General features: G+C 34.9%; 1 protein-coding gene across 7 annotated transcripts in view; it reads right to left on the reverse strand.

Annotated features, from left to right (window-relative positions):
• Positions 1 to 11,972: 11,972 nt before the first annotated feature.
• Positions 11,973 to 24,015, reverse strand: part of ERBIN (erbb2 interacting protein) — a gene marked incomplete at both ends in the record, with an annotated part of 78,262 nt that continues 66,219 nt past the window's right edge. For 2 of the 7 annotated variants that reach the window (XM_084233355.1, XM_084233354.1), the window contains 4 exons: positions 11,973 to 12,080; positions 13,407 to 13,481; positions 13,936 to 14,028; positions 15,139 to 15,348. In XM_084233355.1, coding sequence (XP_084089481.1) covers positions 11,973 to 12,080; positions 13,407 to 13,481; positions 13,936 to 14,028; positions 15,139 to 15,348 — 486 coding nt within the window. Of the gene's footprint in view, positions 12,081 to 13,406; positions 13,482 to 13,935; positions 14,029 to 15,138; positions 15,349 to 17,698; positions 17,819 to 20,260; positions 20,405 to 24,015 lie in introns of all 7 variants that reach the window. The other 5 variants (XM_084233358.1, XM_084233353.1, XM_084233352.1 and 2 more) reach the window with 5 other exon arrangements.

The raw sequence follows: 24,015 nt of genomic DNA on the forward strand, positions 1-24,015 counted from the left end.
CAGATCTTTTGCCTTTGGTGAAAGGCCCCCAGCATGACACTACACCTAGATGACAGGCAGGAACTCTGGGCACCAAGACAATATTCCCGAAAATAAGGCGGGCCAGGGATCCCACAGTAAGTCTTCATACTTATCTTAGTTGGAGTTCTGTGAGTTTCTTGAACTTGTAAGTACTTTCCTCTGTCAGACTTGATCCATTATTTCCTAAAATAGTTCACTTCTTCTTCTTTCTTCTCTTCCAATAGTGCATATTGCTCTGCTTGATGGATCTCATAAGTGCTTCAGACTCTTTTATTTTTCTTCATTCTTTTTTTCTCCTCTACCTACCTTAATAATCTTAAATCCTGTCTATGATTTTGTGGATTTTTCTTCTTCTGCCTGGTCAAGTCTATGGTTGCCTATCTCTAGAGACTAGTTATTTATTGCATTCTTCAGTTTCAGAATTTGTTCCTTCATCATTCTTATCTCTGTATTGATTTTGTTCAAGCATTTTTATTTCAGTTAGTTGTCTTATTTGTGCTTTCTTTTAATTCACTGGGCATCCTTATAATATTACTGTTGAATTTTTTTTTAATAGAGGCATGTTTTTTTATTTATTTGTTTGTTTTGTTTATACATGCACTGGGTACAGTCAGAAGCGCGGGAGGGTGAGAGAATTCACCAGAGCCAGAGCGGGGAGCAGAACAGGCAGAAGGACCGAAGCACACTGCTGAGGGGAGCAGCGGGCGGCAAGAGAGGTCTGCGCTCCATGTGGGACCCTCCTCCGGTGGCCGGGGGGCAACCGGGGATCGAACCGGCGCCGCAGAGGCCGCGGGCAGCTTCGCAACCCAGCGCTCAACCGCTGCACCACGGGGGAGGCCCTACTGTTGAATTTTTTGCCTGGTAATTCATTTATCTGTTTCTTTAGGATCAGTCTGTGGAGATTTTTGTTCCTTTGAATGTGTCATGTCTCTTGTTTCTTATTGGGATTTTAGCATTTGACAAATCAGTCACCTCTCTGAGAATTTCAGTGTGGTTCCACATAAGGATTTTTCCCACTTAACCTAGCTAGATATTCTGGAGAGTTCCTAAAGCCTTTTCTGTAAATATATTATCTCTGGGCTTATGTGTATACTCTGTTAATTGGAGAAGTCTGCTGATCTCCACCCAGGATCTCTCAGAGGTTTCTGCAATACTGTGACTGATGGTGTGACAATAAGCAGTAGTACTGGAGCCCCATCTAATGTCTCTCTCTGGTACTGCAGACTCTAGTTTATATTGGTCATTTTTGTCCTAAAACCCCCAACTTTGTATCTCATTCATATTAGTGCTTGGACTCTGGAAAGCCAGTCCCTCAAGTCAGTACCCTGTGAGTCAGATTTTTGGATGTATGCTCTACTCCTTTCCCTCCCTAATAAATAGAGGTGAAATGGGATTCCTTCCAATCATGCTAGCAAGCATGAGGGGCTCAAATCTTCCTACCAGAATTAGTTTTGTACTGCCAGGGTACGGGAACTATGTAACTGGCCTCATGTAATATTAATTCTATGCCTTCATGAAGATCTAGGGTTTCCTATTCCTTGACTTTGCCAACATCATCTAAGCTTGACCCTTATCTAAAGGTTTTGTTGGATTAGGTTAGGTCCATACAGAATCTTTTCGATTCACACAAAGTCAGTTGATTAGGTCTTAATTACATCTACAAAATCCCTTCACTTTTGCCATATTCTATTGATTAGAAGCAAGTCACAGGCTTCATCTGTACTCACGAGTTGGGATTACACAGTATTTACATCAGAACCAAGAATTGTATAGGCCATTTTAAAATTCAGCCCACCACATTGTATCTTAGTTGGGAATGTGTGTACCAAGAAAGAAACTATCTAGCCTAACATTAAGTATTTATTTCCATGAGCTATATAGTATATATTGCATTAAAGTATTTCACCCTACTTGATGGTGAAATGGGGCACTCCATCCACTTCCAACCTTTGTTCTCATTACTATAGGCCCTCAGAAGGAATAGAGATACAGTAGGCAAGATCTTATTGCCAAAGATCAATAAATGATCACATTTAAACTTAATGGTTATTCCTGGTACAAGAGCTCCACCCAAAGTTTCCCTGAATGTCTTTGGAGTCTTTGGAGAGTCTTGGAGAACTCCAAGTAGCATAAAACAGAAACCCACTCAAATAAGCTCAGGCAAAAAATGAGAGAATTTTAATGTGGATCTAGAGGAAACTCCCAGAATGAGGGATAGTAATTGGGTTTTATCAGAGATTGTGACCATTAAGTGAAAATCTTTCAATTTCTTTGTACTGTTTCCTTCTGGATCTATTTTATTCTTTTAACTTTTTAAAAAAAGATTTATTGGGCCTCCCTGGTGGCGCAGCGGTTGAGCGCTGGGTTTGCGAAGCTGCCTGCAGCCTCTGCAGCGCCGGTTCGATCCCTGGCTGCTCCCTGGCCACTGACTGAGGGTCCCACATGGTGCACAGACCTCTCCTGCCGCCCGCTGCTCCCCTCAGCAATGTACTTCGGTCCTTCTGCCTGCTCTGCTCCCCGCTCTGGCTCTGGTGAATTCTCTCACCCTCCTGCGCTTCTGACTGTACCCGGTGCTTGTATAAATAAATAAATAAATCTTTTTTTTTAAAAAGATTTATTTATTTATGCGTACAAGAACTGGGGTCCGGGCCAGAGGTGTGGAGGGTGAGAGGATTCACCAGAGTGGTTAGCAGGACAGGCAGACTGAATGAAATACACTGCTGAGGGGAGCAATGGGCAAGACAGGAGAGGTCTGCTATGCCGTATGGGTTAGCTCCTTGGCCAGGGATTCAAACTGGTGCTGCAGTGGCTGGGGATAGCTTGATAGTGCTGAGACTTACCTCCTTGTGCCACCAGGGAGGCCCCTAACTTTTCAACTTATTTCCTGCAATAGCAATTCAGTCCCTTCTCATATTTACACAAGTCCAGTACCTGCTAATTAGCTGTCTAGAATCACCACTCCAATCCCAAATTCTTAAGGAGAATCTAATTAGCCCAAAGGAAGATAGCGGTCTAATCAACTATCACCAAGGAGAGATAACGTTCTATCCAAGTTGGTAATGGCTGAAGTATCTTTATAGTTTTAATAAAATTTTGTTAAATACATAAATTGAAAACTTTTGTAGGTAGGTAAGTATACTGTATGTAAAAGTGAGTTTGTTCTCCATTTTTCCAGTATCTACATTACTTATTTAATACTTAAAGTCAAATAAGCTAGGATTCCCACTACAATGTTGAGCAGTGGTGGTCATCAAGTATGAATACTTCTACAAGTATACTAGATTTAAGTTCAAGTTAAGGGGTTTGTTAGTTTAGTAATACTTGAGTCTTTAACTTCGGCAAACATGTTTTTAACACTGAAATATTTGCTCTTCCCTTTTTTATAACACTAACATTTTCCTACTGTTGAACTACACATGAATATGATAAACTCTAATTAGAATGTATTATTATTGCAATATGCTGCTTATATCAGTCAGGTTCAGAGAAGTTAAAATCAGTAGGACACAAATATTAGGAGACCTATTGTAATAAATTGACTTGTACAAGCTTGGGGGCTGACTCAGCAAGCCTAAAATCCAAGGGCAGGGCATTAAGGAGGACATGCTGAAATTCCAGGCTGAATCTTTTATCCACAGTTGGAATTTCTTCTTTCAAAAAACCTCAATTCCACTTTTAAGACTTCTCAATGGATTGAGTCAGGTTCACAGAGATCATCTAGGATTATCTCTCTTATCTAAAGTCAACTGATTATGAACTTTAACCATACTACAAAATACCTTCACAACAACTTAGTTTAATTAACAGAAGGCTATTGGCTAGCTAAACTGACAGATTAAAGAAACTACCACAGTCCACTGCTTGTCAACTTGATGGCCATATACATCTTCTTAAAGCATACTTAATTTTCAAATAAGGACAGTAACAAAATTATACTTCTATGTAGCACGATGTAAGTATCCTGTACATAATCAAAAACACCTTAGTCCTCTCCCCAGAAAAGGACGCAAAGTTCTTAAGTGGTGTGTGCACTTCTCCTTTCATATTCAGTAACAAATACTTTTATATGTTAACTCTTTAATACACCTTAAGGTAGATGATTGCATATTATAAAACAAAAATTAAAATAGTTGGTTAATATATACAAACATGCATAACCAGAAAGAAATACAACTATGATGATCCTTATTTCTGCAGTTGACCACATGGTCATATTTGTAGCTATCTTTTCTCACTGTTCATAACATATTCCCTTGACTTTCACCTAGTGTCCAGCTGAATTGGGTGCTCTCTGAATTGGGTGCTATAGTTTTCCATTTAATCATCAGACATGGTAATATTAAGAGAAACCTTAAGTTATCTTTTGGAGTGTGCCAGATAAGAATAATTTATCCAGAAAGTGACCCTTCAGAAATGTGGGAAAATAATTTCACAAATGGTAGCTGTGGGATTCCTATTAGATTTGCCTTACAATACTGAAAATTCTTCAAATTGAAGGCTTTAATTAGTAACATGAACTATATAACACAATGGGTAAAGTTTATAGATTTAGAATACTCTTAATTCTGTATTATTGTGGTATGTTAACTACGTATCAGCATTACCTGAACACTTGCCAGGAATGGAAGTTCTGGCTCCATTCCAATCTATTTTTAAAGATTTATTTATTTATTTTATACAAGCACTGGGGTACAGGTCAGAATAACGGGAGGTGAAAGAATTCACCAGAGCCAGAGCAGGGAGCAGAACAGGCAGACGGACCGAAGACACTGCTGAGGGGAGCAGCAGGCGAGGCAGGAGAGGTCTGCTACACCATGTGGGGTTCTCCCTGGTCGGCAGGGAATCGAATTGGCACTGCAGAGACTGCAGACAGCTTCACAGTGCAGCACTCAATTGCTGCGCCACCGGGGAGGCCCTCCAACCTAATTTAATTAAAATACTCTAGGTAAAGTCCAACAAATACTCTAGATGACTCTTCTTTGTGGTGAAGCTTGTTAGTCACTGCTATAATAAGATGTATATTTCAGTCATAAAAGTAACATGGTGCATAAAAGCAAATGCAGGAAAATGTTAAGAGAGTCCAAGAAAAATTTCAAATTTGTTAGAAAAAATATGGCATGGGTATAGGAAAAAAAAAAAAGACTCAAAGAACACTATACAGAAAGTGTATATGGATAGTGACTTCATATGTAATAAATACTGTTCAACAGATCAATAGGAAAAAGGTGGTTTAGCAGATAATACAAAGAAAATATGAAGCATAATTCCACCTTTATATGACATACAATGTAGACTCTAGATGGAATAAAATCTAAATGTCAACAAACATACATAACTAGTTGATACAAATATGGGGCAACTGCTATTTCACTCAGCAATGGGGAAGACTTAAGAATGATGAAGTATAAATACAAATCCAGACAAATCCAATCTTCATCTATTACTTTTTTCTTCAAAGGATGCCTTATCATAAACAAAGAGAATCAGAATGTGGACTGTGAGAAGGTATTTGCAAAGTCTAAAATGAAAAGAGTAAACAAGGAATTCCTACAATTCAATCTTTAAAACATCAGAAAAATGGGCAAAAGAGGACATTTGCAGAATGGTAAAGCTTGATAGCTAACTGTGCATTTATTTGTCAAACTCATCAGTAAGCAAAGGAATGAAATTCAAACCAAAATCAAAATATATTTATCCAAACATGCAATAATTAGAAAGTCAGTAATACTGTTTGCAAATATGTGGGAAAATGAGATGCTTATCTACCCAGTGAGAGTATAAATTGTTTTTTTTTTTAATATAAATTGTTGCAAACTTTCTGGAAAGCACTTTATCAGTATTCGTGAAATTAATAGTATTTATGATCTAACAATCCTAGGTATGTACTTTAGAGAAATTTTCACATAGGTTCATAACATGATATAAAAGATACTCACCACTCTGGTGTTTACGGCAGAAAAGTGGTGAAGAGTAGGCATAAGATGTTCATTACTTAAAAAAAGGGTAAGTTATCAAAAAAAACAAGCAACAACAAATGTTGGTGAGGATGCGGTGAAAAAGCAACTCTTCTACATTGCTGGTGGGAGTGCAAACTGGTCCAACAACTATGGAAAGCTGTCTGGAGCTCCCTCAGTTTACTAAAGATGGAGCTACCATATGACCTGGCCATTCCACTACTAGGGATCTACACAAAGGATACAGGAAACATTCATTCAAAAGAACACCTGTACACCTATGTTTATTGCAGCACTATTTATAATAGGTAAAACCTGGAAACAACCCAAATGCCCAAAAATAGATGACTGGATCAAGAAGATGTGGCATATATACACAATGGAATATTATTCAGCAATCAAAAAAGATAAACTCATGCCATCTACAGCAACGCGGGACGGAGCTAGAAGGAACGATGCTCAGTGAAATAAGCCAGAAGGAAAAAGAAAAATATCGGATGGTTTCACTTATAGCAGGAATATAGGGAAAACAAATAAGACATCAGTGTAAAAAAAAAAAAAACAGTACAAAACACAACAAAACAAAAACAGAGGCAGAGTGGGGAGCAGATCAGGTGGATCCACTGAAATACACTGCTGAGGGGAGCAGTATAAGACAGGAGAGGTCTGCGGTGCCACATGGGCCAGCTGCCTGCCTGGGGATTGAAACCATGCCACAGAGTCTGGACAGTCCTACAGCACTGAGACTTCAACACCTGTGCCACCAGCAAGACCCCCCCCCCCATCAACTTTTGAGATTTTTTTCATTTTGTTTGATTATATCCCCTGGCACCCCTTCTGGAGAGGTTTTCTGGGAGGTAAATTTTGAGACACTGAATTCCTGAAACTGTCTTATCTTGGCCTATGACTTGAATAACATTAAAGTTTTTAATATATTGCATTACCTGTCTCTTCGCATCCAAATTTTCTGATGCAAGTCGTTATCAATTTGATTTTATTCACTTTTTAAGTAAATTCCTCTGTATTTTGGAATGTAGGATGTTCTCTATAGCTGACCTGAGGTTTCAAGTGATGTGCATGTTTATAGTTATGAATGAACCCCACAGTTCTGATGATCTTTGTGTCAGTTCTATGAATTTTTAAATTTTTCTCCTTCATTACTATATCCACTCAACTCATTCACTTTGTATTTCTTAGTTCTTTTGTATTACATTCCATGGAATCCAAATCTGAAAAGCTCACATTTGTTCTTTAGATTTATCCTTCTCATTCTTCAGAACTATTAAATTTACTGTGATAAATTATACTTTAATAATAAGGATATTAAAGTGATTTACTAAGTTTTTTTTTTTTTAAAGATTGATTTATTTATGCATACAAGAACTGGACTACAGGCCAAAGATGTGGAGGGTGAGAGGAGTCACCACAGACATGGTGGGGTACAGAACAGGCAGACTGACTGAAATACACTGCTGAGGGGAGCAGTGGGCAAGTCAGGAGAGGTCTGCTGCGCCATGTGGGCAGCTTCCTGGCCAGGGATTGAACTCGTGCTGCAGTGGCTGCAGAGAGCTTCATAGGTTGCATCTCAACCCCTTGTGCCACCAGGGAGGCCTTGCTTTAGTAAGTTTTATGAGTTCTATATTCTTATTCCTCATAAGGAATATTTTTTAGATATTGTTGACTCTGTGGTGTCACTTTCCTTCATAATTCTCATCTTAGTATGAACTTACCTGAGAAAGTTATTTTCTTATTCTAAACTCCTTGCACTAGTGGGCAAAGGACATCAAACAGGGTAGGTCATGCTACTTCAAAATGGTTATGCTGTTTCCCTCTCAAATCTATGCATTCAGGCTGACCACTCCTGCTTTAAGCCACACAGCTCCTTTTACATACTGCCTGGCATTAAAAAAAAAAAGGACATTCCAATCAATTTTTTATAACGCAATATCCAAACCATTATTTAGGATTTTTTTTAAAGGTTATTTTCTGCAAACAAGAGCTGGGATGCAGGACAGAGAAACGGGGGGTTAGAAGATTCACCAGAGTAGGGAGCAAAACAGGTGGATCCACTGAAATACATTTTTGGAGCTGCAGCGAGACTGGAGAGGTCTGCCATACCAAGTGGGTTAGCTCCCCAGCTGGGGACCAAAAAGGTGCTGCAAGTGACTGGGGATAGCTTGACAGAGCTGAGACTTAACCCCTTGCGCTGCCAAGGAGGCCCGGAATTCGTCTCTTTCTTGACCCTTTATCCTATCTCCAGCTTGTGGCACCCTTGAGGCCAAATTTACCTTTCTTGGTAAAATCCTCTGGTCCCTATCTTTCCATGGTCTTCAAATGTTACCTATCCACTATATTCCTTTACTTCCCTAAGTTAACATTAATAAAACCTGAAATTCTACTGAGGTGCTTTCCTAAATAAGCCTTCTCAGCAAAGAATGGGCTTCTCAGTTGCTTGGATGTTACGCCTATAAATTTTTGGAGACTACATTAATTTTGCAAATTACTTCATGAAGAAAATGCATAATCCTAAAAGTTTTCCAAAACTGTAAATGACTCTGCTTACTGTCCCCCAGGCTTAAAAATTCTGCATTAAATAAACACCAGTTTAATATATAAACAGTAAACCTTTTCTGAACTCTTATATAAACAGAGGGAATTATCTGTAGGTTTGAACTAGCGGCATATCTAGGTTGCCTTTTAAAAAAAAGTGGTATCTTGTTCCCACATACATCAGCAATTATGTGTATTTATTAATGCTTTTGTGAATCAAAATTATTTTTGACTTCTATGGCACTTTCATAAGAAATCTACTTGCTTAATGTGAAACAGAAATAAGCTATTAAGAATTTCAACAAAAACAATGAAAAATGTAATGAGAGATATTTAACTAGTCATAAATCTGTAACTGAAAAACATTTCCTATCTCAAAGGCTTCCTTCAGATGTGAAAACAGTAATTTAAGGTAAACTACATTTCCTCCATGCCCACAAATACAAGGGTTTTAACACTCAAAGAATATAGTTATGTTTCATTTTATGAGAGTTCTTCTCACCCTGAATTCCATTAAAAAAAATCACACAACATTAAATGGCATTGTTTATTACCTATTTACTATGTTACTTCAACAATCTAGGTATATACAAAATTTTGGAATGTTTTATAAATGCTGATAAAATATTACATAGCTGCTAATGGGATTTTAAGAACAGCAAATTAATACTTAAAAGTTTAGTTCTGTTTATGGCACTGTTTGTATTTAAAAGAATTTTCAAGTATATACACCTTGTAGTCCAAGACAGAGCAGAAAAATATTTACAAAATAAATATGTAGGGGATTTTAGAATTTCATGAATTCAGATGAATTGATGACTCCTTAATTAATCAGCATAAAACTTTACCTTGTGTAAACAATTATATGCCAAATAAATTACTCAGAAGATACTATTTTAAATGGTTTAGAATTTCAGGGTGATCAATTTTAGACACTAAAAATAACTTCTCCATTTTCTCAAAATAATTAATTATACTTCTATTCAAATTTTGAAATTTTATCATTATCAAAACAGTTCTAATAAGAGTTCTTGTTATTTAACTTGTATTTTCCATTATTTAGAAGGAACTTTGGCTGTTATTTAAGTGCAGAACTTTTTTGCTATTAGTCTTTTGTTATATCATGCATCACATTACTTCTCTCAGTAACAAACTTTCATAAATTACAAGAACACTGAAAATTTTTAAATTAGCTAAAGTAAAATGCTAGTGCATACAACCCCTGCTTCAGGTGCCATATTTACATACAATATGAAGAAAATTAACTGAAGGTTAAATCACTGACCAATCAGTTGTACTCTGTGGCTTATTTCCTTTTCCAAAATTATAGTCTATGTATCTGATTCAAGGTAAAATATCGGAAAATGTCATTAATTTTAACTAATTTAGGTATTCCTTGTTAAATGCAGAATGTGACTGTGAAAAATTATTAAAGTCAATACAAAAGATGTAAATATCTTACAAGGCCCAAATTAATATTTTGAAATAAATGATGAATAAAGGTAACACCAAGGCTTGTCTTAAAGAAGCTTGTCGTTCTTTTTTTTAAGAGATTACAATACACATACAGTAAATGAATTTTATCAAAATACAACACATTTCTTCTACTATATTCATAAAAATCAATTCCTATGTAAAGAGTACTGAAAATCAACTGAAATTAGTTAAAATTTACAAAGAGTTGTTAAAGGGTTTCAATCAATATTATTAAAGCTATACAGTACAATAACCAATTGATAACATCTTAAAAGAAGTGCAATATTTGATTTCACATATTTTGAAAGTACTGCCTACTCTCACTAGCAAGAAAAGAACAAGTCCAACTCACTTTTGCAAAAATGCAGATTGCTGGTTTTGCTAATCCTATAAAAGTCTTAATTAAAACAAAGTTTAAGAAGAAAGCATAACAGATTAAAATTCCAAAATTATTTTTCTTAGTAATTAAAAGTGAATTGCAATAACTGAATATTGCTCTAAAGAAAGGCTCCAGACTAGCCTTGACTGAAAACAGTTACTGGTCTTCTATGGCACTTTTATCTGGTCCAATAACCATGCATTAATTCATACTATTGCATATTACTCAAATTTTACTTGATTACATAGACAGAACAAAAAGAAAATTAATGGTTTGGATAAACAAAATTAATAAAATACTACCAAATATTGTTATACTAATGAGGAACAAAGGCAGTTGGTGGTAAAACACCATTACACATATACACTTAGAAACCCTTTAAAGACTCTGAAGTGTCGAGTTCACATTAATGTTACTTGTAGGAACAGCCCTTTATTTGAACACCTTTACACACTGATAGGGCTCAAGGACCCATCACTTTGCTCTACATCTCTCCACAGCAATTCTCTATCACTGTGCCAGTTTCACAAACTTGCTTTGGTTTCCTAGCTCCATGCGTACTGTTTCATTTTACTTTACCAAGGCAATCTGAGACCAAATAAAATCAAAAGGCTTTCCTGAATCTTCTTACACTTTGTGTTGCACAACATAATCAATAAAAACTGGCATTTTAGTTTTATTTGCTGCTTAAAATAAAAATTATAAATTAAGATTAAAATGGAGAACTAAATTGTGAAAGAGATTACAATTACCACCATTTGCAAAAAAAAGGGGGGGGAGATTTCCATAGCACAGAAAATGTATGGACATGAATCTACGGTAGAGTTAAAAATTTCCTGTCACTAAAAAATTAAAAATTGAATCACCAGTAGCAAATGTATAGTCAATGGCTATGACAAGAACAGATCCTGTGGAACTCATAAAATACAATTATCTTTTTTCTTTAAAAAAACATTACATTTTTATTGCATTATCCTAGTAATAAAAACATATTAACAGATAGCTGTTTATTCTTTGCTTCCAGATTTTTATGGAGTAATTATTTTCACCTGGCCTTGGAAAGTGAACCCATCAGCACCACCTTCACCTACTCACTCTTCAATTCAATATGCACATAGCAGAAGCCAACACTTCAAATCTCTTGCCCACATAAAAAAAGTAGTTTTAGCAGAAAAACATTAATGCCTGTTGAATAAAAATAAGGGCATAAAAGCTATGAGATAGATAGCTCTGCCATCTGTCTCTGGGCTACAATCAAGGCTAACTAGAGCCTTGCACAGATTTCAGTCATGTGTATGAAATCCAAAAATAAACCTACAATCTATACAAAAACAACATCTATTTGTTTTTGTAGCCTTGATTGCTATGCTTAAAAACCTAACAAGAAGTTATGGTATGAATTCAACAGTCTCCCCTATATACTGTACAGTGGTTCTTTCCCTCTAACCACAAGTTCTGTTAATTTCATTAATGTACAAATTTGAACATAATTTTTTGAGTTCTTTATATATAAAAATAGTCAAAATATTAATTTCCCCTGCAGTATCTTTCAATACGTCTTGCTGTCTTCCCCCTCTTTTTGTCCACAATGCTTATGAGGAAACCTCTCGTACAATGATGAGTTCTACTGTGTTCTGGAAAGTTTTTAGCAAGGACACTGCTTGTCCATGTTCAATATTGATAAAACTGTAGCCATTAGCCTGGAAGAAAGAAAAATGCTTTTAACAAAAATATTTCATATTTATTTGCATGTGTGCATTTAAATTTCTGCCACATAGCCCACAAAACTGACAAAAAATAACTAATTTCAGCAATTTAAACAAAAGACTCCTGGGCACTATACCCAACATCTACAGAAATAAAATCTCTGAAAGTAGGATGTAGGAACCTCTATCTTGCCCACATTTATAGCACCCCAAATTGCTATAACTGTTTAAGAATGTCAGATATGATGTGTATGTATGAAACATAGGGCACGAAGTTGCACGGTTAGCAGAGGAACAACCTAGTCTCTCCATTGCCTTGGAGCTATTAGAACACTATTTAGATCAAGAATATTATGCTTAGAAATTCTTGTAACACAGAAGATTCTTTCACCATCTCATTTTAGAGAAGAGAAAACCCAGACATGAAAAGTAATGTATTATGTTGATAGTCCCTGAACTGAAACAATAAATTCCAAATGGTTTAGAAAAATAAGAGTGTATTAAAATTGTATGAATGAGTGTATGTGACATGAGAGGGAGGGTGGGAGGAAAGGGGGTGGGAAGTAGAGAGAGAGAGACAGACAGATTTGTCTTTCTCCTAAGACAGTGCTCATAATAAATTTAGTTAAAATGAGCAGCTAAAGAAAGAGAAAAGGAGGAAGCATGGGAAAATAAAGAGGTTCCTCAGACTTTGAAATGTTTTCTCTTTCTGATATGACAGGTTGCCTCTAAAAAGGGGCATTCTGATTCCCTGAAATAGTTAACATTCCTGAACTTAACCAAAAATGCTATAATATATCAAAAATTTATTCAAACACGCCAGCATTATTTTCCAGGTACACAGTTGGAATATTTTAAACTACAAAAGTACTAGAGAATAGTCTCTTTCTAGAAAGACCAGTTTTCAGTCACAGATATTTAAAGATAAACTTCATAAAATGCTTATTTTCAAATCTGGCACTTAATTTTTCCCTTTTTTTTAAAAAAAGGATTTATTTATTTATGCATACAAGAACTGGGGTACAAGCCAGAGGTGTGGAGGTGAGAGAACTCACCAGAGACTGAGTGGGGTACAGAACAGGCTGACTGATGAAATTACACCGCTGAGGGGAGCAGCGGGCGAGACAGGAGAGGTCTGCTGCGCTATGTGGGTCACCTCCCTGACTGGGGATCGAACTCGTGCTGCAGTGGCGGTGGATAGCTTCATAGTGCTAAAACTTAACCCCTTGCACCACCAGGGAAGCCCCTTAATTTTTTCTTGATAATGAGGCAGATATTATAATATGAAAAATTTTACAAAAAAAGGTATAGCTCAGTTACCTGAATAATTTTATCACCTGGTTGCAATAACTTTGATGCTGGTCCTTCAGGTTGTACCCTTGTTACAAATATACCCTTAAACAACAACAACAAAAAATAATTATTTAATGAAAAACAGTATACATAAATAACAGAATACCAAAGAGAAAGCATCTCTTTCACAGTAGGTAATTATTTGAATTGTGGTAAAATTCTCTGTCTTCTCTGAATAACACTGTGACAACCCAAATGTTGTTTCTGTCACCAGTAATCGGACCTGAATATACAGATTTCCATTCAAGTGAAAAAGTTACCTCAATAGAAAATTAGCATAACTTCATAATATGAACATGCACATTTTTGGTTAAATTTATCCTCAATTAATTTGATCACATTTCAAAACAAAAAAATCATTTAGAAAGAAATCATAAAGGTGTTAATCTATCTAGATTTATATAAATAACTTAGATTTTTACTTATATTTAACAGGTATTAAATTAGAAAAGAAAAACTTTATGGATATTTCAAGGATATATAAACAAAAACTCACATCATCATCAGGTCTGAATGGATTTCCTCTACCCCCAACACCTCCTGATATGCTAAACCCAAGTTCTGGATCTTTTTCAATCCTCACTCGAATCTGAGTTAATATATGAAAATAAAATAAACAATTATTGCTATCTCAGAAAAAACTACAATATAGTAATACTCTTTTTAGACTATTGCTGAATTAAATTCAAGCACACAAAATAAAACTACATCTAAGATAAATATTCAAGCAGATGAAGTGAAACTATTAACATAAAATGTTAATTAGTTAGTGAGTTAAAGACACAGCTGGTATTATAAAGTAAAGCTCCTAACTTAATCTTTGTCTTATAAGGACAGGCAACTGATTAAGGTTGATCACCATTATACTTTTTAGATATGGATTTTAATGACAGTATACACACAAGACATGTATTTTTATTATCAATTTTCATTTGTGATATATCTAAATCACACAGTATCTCTATTCAGTGTTTTCATAAGATATCTAAAAGATCTCTGGGTGGTTGTTTAATATTAACTCCTTCTTGAATCTGTTTATATGCTTCCAGGAGTTGGTATTAATGATCAACTGATAATATTTTTTTTTAACCAAGTTATAGAAAGGATGCAAGAATTGAAATTTTGTTACAAAATATTACCCTTTTCCTAGGGACTCACTCACCTAAAATGAGTTATTCTCTACCTAAATTTCTAATGTTATTTCATCAGTAATATATATTTACAAAATATGTAAATGTATTTCTGGTGACTTTTAAAATACTTTTTAAGATTTGATTCTCAAAGTACTTTGGAGTCTATAGTCAAATTTCAAAAACTGCATGTAAAATAACAATAGCAAATCATAACAGCCAGTCAGTTTAATGGTCTATGACTCATATTCTATTAAGTCTATCCATGAAGGAGGTCTGATTACTAGTAATGTATCAATGAGTTTTAGAAAAACAACCACCTTAGAAAACAAGATCATGTCCCAAATGACTAAATCCTATTAATTAGGATTAATCAGGACTGGTGGGTAAGGGGTGGAGGGGGGAACAGAGTTAAGCTAAACCACAAAGTTTAACACCTTATAAACTTAACATGAAACCAAACTTCTAAACAAAATGGTAAAAACTATGTTAAAGTTCTATGGATTTATTGCTGATAATAACCTAAAATTCATTAGTCTCATATTTCAAATATTCTTGATTATTCTTACCTCATGCCTTGCCAGTTCATGGCCTGGTCTAGGAGAACAATGGGGCTGTGTATATGGAGGCTGGTGGGCCACCTTCAGCATCAAGTAATCAATTAGTTGTTCTCTAGAGGGATGCCTTGCCACAGATGCCTGAGGAAGGGGGTGATGTATTTGACTATAATTTGCCTGAGGCCTGAGAGGCTGGGCCATCTGTCCATTACTCAAAGGCATCTAAGAAAAACATGAAGTGTCTTAAAATGACCAGTAACAATGTGTTATCACAAATATTTGGATTTCCCTAAAAGCATTAGAGTTTAACAATCTCAATCATACAATATAACGTCACCAATACTATTTTTTCCCTAATTTTATACTTCTAAAAGAAAAAAAAGCTATCAGTAATCTCTTTAGTCTAAATTTATGTCTTTTGTTGACAGAATCAGTCTTCAAAACTTTCAAATAAAAGTAAATCATATAGGGCTTCCCCTGGAGGCGCAGCGGTTGAGCGCTAGGTTGCGAGGCTGCCTGCAGCCTCTGCGGCACCAGTTCGATCCCTGGCCACCAGTGAGAGTCCCACAGAAAAGAAAAAAAAAAAAAAACAGTAAATCATATATGTATTTAAAATTATTTGCTTCCCTGATAGATATAATTTCTTCAGAAACCAAATGTTAAAATGGTATTCATGCCAAATTTTTAAAATTTAATTTCATTAAATGGTATATTTTCTCATGTTACGCATACCCACAAAAGATGCATTTGCTGATGTTTTTCTTTAGAACGAAAGCAGTTAAATATTATGTTAGAATTTTTTCCTAATCTGAGTTTAATTTTCTACCTTTCTTTCTAGAATTAAGAAGCCTAAAACTGATTTATTCCCAGTATGCATCAGTAATTTTTAAACTCTAAATACAAATCCCATACAATATTAATCAAAAAATTAAACCCTGACTTCTGTTCTACTTTTCACTAGCTAATAAAACACCAGAGATTATTATATTGTGGTTGCTAAAGAATTACTTTGGTTTAATGCTCTTATTTTTAGGGATTGAATTTTAGACTCAATATCACCTTTGTGGAAATGTGACTAATAGCTTACTTTTGTCGTGTGGGAAATCTAGATGAAAAATGAGTTCACATATTTACATTACAAATATTTGAAGATTTTTCAGAAGAAATATTTAAGCAATTCAATCATTTAAAACTTCATTGTTGATTATTACTAAGAAGGTGACCTCAACTGGATGGAAATTGTAGGAACAATTATGAGGGAAGTATTTGGGTCCCATTTTCCTAAAATTATCCAAAAGCAGAGAAGTTTGGGGAAAATTCAGGTAATCATTAAATGTTCATCTCATGTAAACCTTCATAAAAGATGCAAAGTTTGGCTTTGGTGAGGAAGATGTTTACTTAGTAAAGACATTTTTTTTTCATTGTATTATTCTAGAGGCTATGGACAGACATGGGAGGTGTTTCATGACAGGGTACAAAGATGATTATTACTCTATGATGAATCTTACATTATTAGGAAAGAATAAGAATGAGGTTACTGTATTATTCCTGTATCTTTTTTTATTATAATTTATGAATGGTTACAACTTGATCACTGTAGATTTGAAGCAATTCCTCTGACCGGGAGTACTTAAATGGTTGTGTTGTTATTTTATGACTTCTCTGTAATAGTACTTGCTTTTCTTCATATTTATACCATTTATTCCAATATACAGCTATCATACCTTTCTCCTGGGTAGAATTCGCGAATTATTTCTAATCCATCCTTAAGACTCCCTAACACCTAGACACTTCGCTGTGCCTGACATTCTACATCAATGTTAAATACATTCATGGAATACATTAAGTTATGACTAGCATATGGCTCAGGAAAATAAAAAGCATAAAATAAACTCAGTAACCTAAATCACAAAATAGATATTAAGGAGAAAATAAAAAAGTCAGCAGATTTAGTTAAAAGAAAAACATAAGGTTAAAATAAAAAGTTTTATGTGAACTTATGTGGTTGGGTCCCTCCTCTCAAGAACAATTATTAAGTTTATAAAATATATAATTCTACTTCATAATTATATTTAGTTCTACCAGTGGTATGGAATTAGTTCTGAGAAAGAATAGTAATGAAAAGAATTATCTTTCTGCACTGGTGACAGAAGTAATATCTAAAGGAGAGATGCTTCATTTATAAAACCATATACAAGCCTTCAAGGTAATTTCTAGTTGTATTTTTAAGTGCCTTAACATCTTCAATTGTAGAACTTAAGACAGGTTCATCTAATGCCAAAAATCCTCTAATTCAAGTGATAAAATAAATAGGTGATACTATAGAAATCCAAAACCAATAATAAAGTTATTTTCTGGTATGGGGAAAAAAAATCATAGACTAAATTGATGAGAAAGAAAACAAGAGTTAAACTGTACTTAATATTTCTTAATTATTAAAAAGCTATTATCCAAGAGGGAGATGTCATTTAGAAAGTATTTTCAATGTTGAAGCCCATGATATTTTTAGTTTAAAAATTAGAAACTGTAGTGAGCTCTCAGATACTACTTTATTTATTTCCTGAGCACCTACTTTCATCGAGCTGTCTGAAGGAACCTCTTTGTGACTAAGTGTAGCTGAAGAGTAGTTCTGCTGTCCTGAAATGAATATATCATCTTGACAAGGATCTCCTGGACAGGATGTCTGAGGATGCTTCAAATGAGGAAATAAAAAGTAAACAAATAATGATCTTTAAGATGTGAAACCAAAATGATGATGACACTTGAGAGAAGATTAGGGAAATATATTGTCAGATAACAGAAAAATGAAGAGCCAAATCAAATGTTACCATTAACTACCATCAACATTAGTACTTTCATGATGGATCGTCACTAAACTTATTGTGATAATCATTTCATAATATATACATATAATCAAATGATTATGATATAATCTAGATATAAATTATGATATAAACCTAGACTAATACAATATTATGTTTCAATTATATATCAATAAAATTGAGGAAAGTAGTACCTTTAACTGTGTTTGTACCATAGCCAAATGTTTGTTCTTATAATGTGTGAAAAGTATATAACAATGTATGCTGTTATTTCTTTAGAATGCTTTTACTTACATTAATACATAACTTCTAACATTTTGAGCAAATGTAGTTATTAATCAAAGTCAGGGGTACTAAATCCCAACAGCAACTAAAATATACTCCCATTGAACACTACATAGTTTTTTGGTTAAAAACAAACAACTAATTGGTATTCTTTTAATAGCATATTATCACCCAGAAATTTCTTTTTAACGATGAGCAATACCAATAATCTTTAAAACTGCTTTATCTTAATACTATCATACTAACATTAGCTTAATATTTCAAAAGTATATTGGTTAGTAATACTTTTAAATTTAACTAGAGTGTATCATTTTATAGTTTACCATATCAATAATGTTAAAAAGAAAACACACTCAAAATCTTTTATTATCTGAATATTCCTTATAAACATGCTGGGAAGTAAGAGATCTATATATTTCATTTAATTTCGTTCTAAAACTATATTTTAAATTTTAGTTCTAAACTAGCTATATTTTAGAAAACTCAAGAAAATGTAATAAATAGCACTATTGTTACTTTCAAAACAGCATGGCTTGCAATGTAGATATGTAAACAATACCATCATGCTGAAAAATAATCTGAAATTTACTTCACTGTGATATACCACAGGATCCATATAAACTTAAAGGTACATAATTTAATCTTAGAAACTACCTGCATCAGACGTATCATGTGCAGTTAGTTACAAATTCAAACCATGGCTTAGCAATTTTAGATGTGATTTGATCCAATTGTGTGTATTTAGGCAATGAATAAATACTTTTTCTCTTTTCCCTTTTTGAGATGGGCATTCAGAATGTCTAATAAATGATTCTGCTCAGTTTGAAGTTCAAACGTTAAGCCTGAATACAAGTATGTTTATCTAGACTTTAACAAGCAAAAAAATATTACTATACAAGAATGTGGGAATGAATAATTGTTCTAGATGACTACAAAGTTTAACCCTGAGCTAATGAAAGACCCTAGTCTTTACTTTGTGGCTTCAGCTGGAATGATGCCAGAAATATAGAGTTTAAGTCATCATCCTCTCTTTCAAAATGCTAAGTTACAAAATGATCGCTGCCACTTTAATACAGCATAGAAACCAAATAGTGGCAGGCAACAGAAGGCAGAGTAAGGAAGGTATGGCACAGCCAGGCCAAAGAGAATTCCAGATTTCTCCTTCCCTAGAACACAATAAAGCTGAGTCAGGAGTATATTAAAAAGTGGGTAGGGAGAGATGTGGAGAGGCTCAGGGAACAGCAAAGGACCCAGAAAGTAAAAATCAATATGGAAATAAAATTACTGGGAGGGGTAAAAATAAGGTTATGAAGGGAGAAAAAGGTCTTTTAGGGATGAAAGTAGAGGGGGGGAAGAAAAATATTTGTTTAGATGCCATGCTACCACCTCAAGTTATAGAGAGAAAAACCTTAAAACAGCCATGCCAGAGTTGTTTTGCTCTCTCTCCTCTGCCATTCTTATTTCCTACACTTAATTGTCATTACAGGAATAATGACTACCAAAGGAAAAATGACCACTACTAACAACTACATGGAAATGTACTTAATAAAAGATCTGGGCTTTGCTTTTTCACTGGTACTTACTACAGCCTCTCCAGCTTCACATTTAATCAGATTCAGTGAATTATGATGAAACTTAGTTCCAGGTAGAGTTTCTTATTTGCCAAGAGAAAATTACCCTTCCCTATAACCCATCTGAGTATCATGTATAGCCCAGTCTCAAAACCCTGAGTTAGGGAGAGCAAGTTAATTTTAACACTGAAGTGTTGCAAATGATGGTAATATTTACAAAGCTTCTCAGGCAGTTACTATTATTGCTTGAGAAACTAAAGGAGATGAAGACTAAATCAGCTTTGCAGAAAGTTTTAGACCCAAGTTTAGAACTAAGCCATGGAGGAACTGGAAGGTAAACAAAATTATCAAATCCACAGTAAAAATGGTTTTTTTTTTTTTTGAAAATGTTAACAATAAAAGTTGGGGTTCCCCCCTGTTCTATGACTAAAAGTAGTGGTCACTACAGGTACTCACTCGAAAAATGTGCCCACCAGAACCTCTTCCGTCTGCAACACTCAAGGCAAGACTGCCTTGGCTGCCATGCAGATCCCTAGAGCTGCCATAGTGAAAGCTGCTTACAGTGGTAAAATTGGAATTAAAGGACCTTGACAGCATGTTCTGAATAAAGAGGGGACAGATTTAACAGAGATTAGTGTAGCATGCAAAATTCACAAGACTTGTTATGTACATACAAGTATTTACAGGCAACCAATACCACTCAGAAATAACATGCAACACTAAATTGTCAGTGCCACGAAAGGAAATTGGCACTATTATTCATACAATTTACATGACAACACATACACATAAAAACATGTAAATATAATCATTCACATGTTTGGACATCAAAGAAAGTAGAAATACATAACTGCTTTTATAATGCTATTATTTCCTTAACTCCTAACACATCTTGTTAGAAGTTTGTCAGAAGACAGGAATTAATGTAATACCCAGAAAAGTGTGTTTGTGTATGTGCGTGCGTGTGTGTGGGGGAGAGGGCTTATACTTGGAATATGAGCTAATTTCTCTATAAAGATAAATTTTAGCAACAGTTATTTTGAAGTGAAAATGAAGTTCTAAAGCCTGTTTCATTTTATATCAATTTTTAAGTAAAATGGGTAATTTAAACAGAAATAATACTGCATAAAATATATTTGCAAGAAATACCTGGTTTCTGGCAACTCCATTTCCTAAAAAAATTATTTTCCACATTTGAAAAAGCATCTTTGATAAAACCTCACATAACACAGCTTTAGTATATAACATTTAAAAGTCACCCACTGTGGGGGAGGACTATGGTGATGGTGCACAGGTGCATTGGTGAAGGAAATTCTATGGGGACTACACCTGAGGTGGAGGTGGGGGAGAACAAATATTGTTTAAAAATGAACAATGTTGTAAAAAAATAAAAAACAAATTAAAAGAATTCACCCACTGTGGGTGGTTGTGTTGGCTTTTCTGCAGCTGTGGGGGTATATTTTGGCAATAGCATTGATGGTAGAATGTACTATAAGATGGATCACCTCTACTTCTGTATTTATTACCAGACCTCAACTACAATTTTTTTTCACCTTCCACCTCTCTTTGCCTATAGGATATACTGTATGCAGCCATGCACTTTGTATTAATATATTAGAAATCTATAAATCTGTTCTGTATTTTTTATACTGTTGGATACTTATAATTAAAACTTTTACCTATTAAATAATTCAATCTTATTAGAAAAGTCACCCATAGCTCTATAATAACAGAAAACTAGAAAACGCACATGTAAATTTTTTCCCATTCAAATAAATATACATTAAAGGTTATTTTATTTTAGAAATTAGTAGTCGCTTTTACTGCTTAAATTTTAAGAACCACTGATAAAATCCTTTACAGACTGAATTTATATGAATCCCTAATCACTAATCCCGTACACTTCAATAAATAATAAATTCATAGTCTGAAACAGACTGAATTTATATGAATCCCTAATCACTAATCCCGTACACTTCAATAAATAATAAATTCATAGTCTGATCTAATTTCCTCATTTAATTCCAGACTTGTTGACTGTTGTTTTTTCATGTGGATGCTTTCAGTACATCCCTGAATATTGAGGTTTGATGGGCCAACTGAAAGAAACCATATTTTTATCATGGTTTGTTATAAAGAAATACAGAAATACCATAACAAGCATTTCCATGTTATTTTAGGGAATTTAGACCTTCTCTAGATTGTGAAGTTGTTTTCTAATAACACCACCAATATTAAATATGGCATTCCAGAAGGAAACAGTTTTTTTAAAAAGATTTTTATTTATTTATGCATACAATAACTGGGGTGTAGGCCAGAGGTGTGTGTGTGGGGGGTGGATTGGAGAGGATTCCACAGAGACGGAATGGGGAACACAACAGGTGGATCTACTGAAATATACTGCTGAGGGGAGCAGCGGGGGAAACAGGAGGGGTCTGCTGTGCCATGTGGGTCAGCTCCCTGGCCAGGGATAGAACTCATGCAGAGCTTCATAGTGCTGAGATGAAACCCCATGCACCACGAGGGAGGCCCTCTACAAGTCATGATTAAAGAAAATTCTAAATTTAATAGGCCAGATGTGTACTTTCCCAAATAATTTCGCAACAACAAGGATTTAGAAGGGGCAAATCAGAGATTCTATAAACATTTGATTATAATATAAAAATAAAGAACTTATAAACACACAAACATATCAATGACACACACTCACAAATGTTATATATGGAATTTTAACATGTTAAGTGCCCTGACTGATCCTTTTTAATACTATATAGATCTTGGAACATAGCTTTTTCTGTCATCTGTTGACAAAGATGAAGAAGTTTTTGTAAATATTTTACTAATAATTCTGGCACTCAGAACAAGTGTAGTTTTGAATTCAGGCTTGTGCATAGATATTCACATTAAGATTGTACCTCATCATAACATATCAACACATTGTGCAGAGTTCAATTAAGAGGAAGGCCCATGTTCCCGGCACTACTTACATTTTAACAGCTATATGAACAAATGAACATGGAAATTAGTATGCAGTTTAGAGGGTGAGGACTAGTAAACCATTATGTTTAAAAACTATGTTATAATAGCGTATCTATTTCTGTATTGTTATAAAAATCCCAGTTGGTCAAAGTAACAATTTTTTGAAAAGATTTATTTATTTATGCATACAAGAACCAGAGTGTAGGCCAGAGGTGTAGAGGGTGAGAGGAGTCACCAGAGATAGAATGAGGAGCAGAACAGGCAGAGCTACCAAAATACACTGCTGAGGGGAGCAGCAGGAGAGACAGGAGGGGTCTGCTGTGCTATATGGGTTAAGCTCTCTGGCAGAGGACTGAACTCATGCAGCAGTCAATGGTGACAGCTTGATAGTACTGAGAAACTTTAACCCCTGCACCACCAGTCCCTATTCAATTACTTTAATTGAATGAAGTGAATCTCATTAAGAAGACGGTGGCAGAATGGGGCCTCCCAGGTGGTGCAGGGGTTAAAGACAGCGCTATCAAGCTATTGCCAGCCACTGCAGCGCGAGTTCAATTCCCCCGCCTGCCTGGGAGGTGACCCACATGGCGCAGCAGATCTCTCCTGTCTCAACCACTGCTCTCCTCAGCAGTGTATTTCAGTAGATTCGCCTGTTCTGCTCCCTATTCTGTCTCTGGTGAATCCTCTCACCCCCCTAACACTTCTGGCCTGTACCCTAGCTCTTATATGCATATATAAATATATAAAAATCTTTAAACAAAAAAGAAGATAGTGGCAGAATAACTCAAATAAAAAGAAATACATTTAACATTATTTGTGGGGATTAACTTCAGGTTCACAAAATTTTTAAAAATCCAAAATGGTCAAAATTAACTTTTGAAATCCATCAAAATATACACTTAATGTAGTATTACTTATAGACATCACATAGTCGAATTTGAGACCCACTGATCTAAATTAAAGGAAGACAAAGGTAAATTTATATATACAAATCTTGGGACATTCACACCACTCCATCTTCAAAATTTTAACTAGCAGCTAATGGCAGGGAAGAAGGGGAAAGATATTTGAGAAGTCTTAAGAGTGTACATGTCATGGAACCCTACTGCTTTTGGAAAATAAACATGCCTAACAACATTAGCAATATTACCAAACATAATGTATTTTAAGTATCTCAGAAACTTTTTGTTCTTACTCTATAGCTACAAGGAAAACTCACTCCCTTTCATGAT

The sequence above is a fragment of the Talpa europaea genome (assembly GCF_964194135.1).
Source record: "Talpa europaea genome assembly, chromosome: 5".
NCBI lineage: Eukaryota > Metazoa > Chordata > Mammalia > Eulipotyphla > Talpidae > Talpa > Talpa europaea.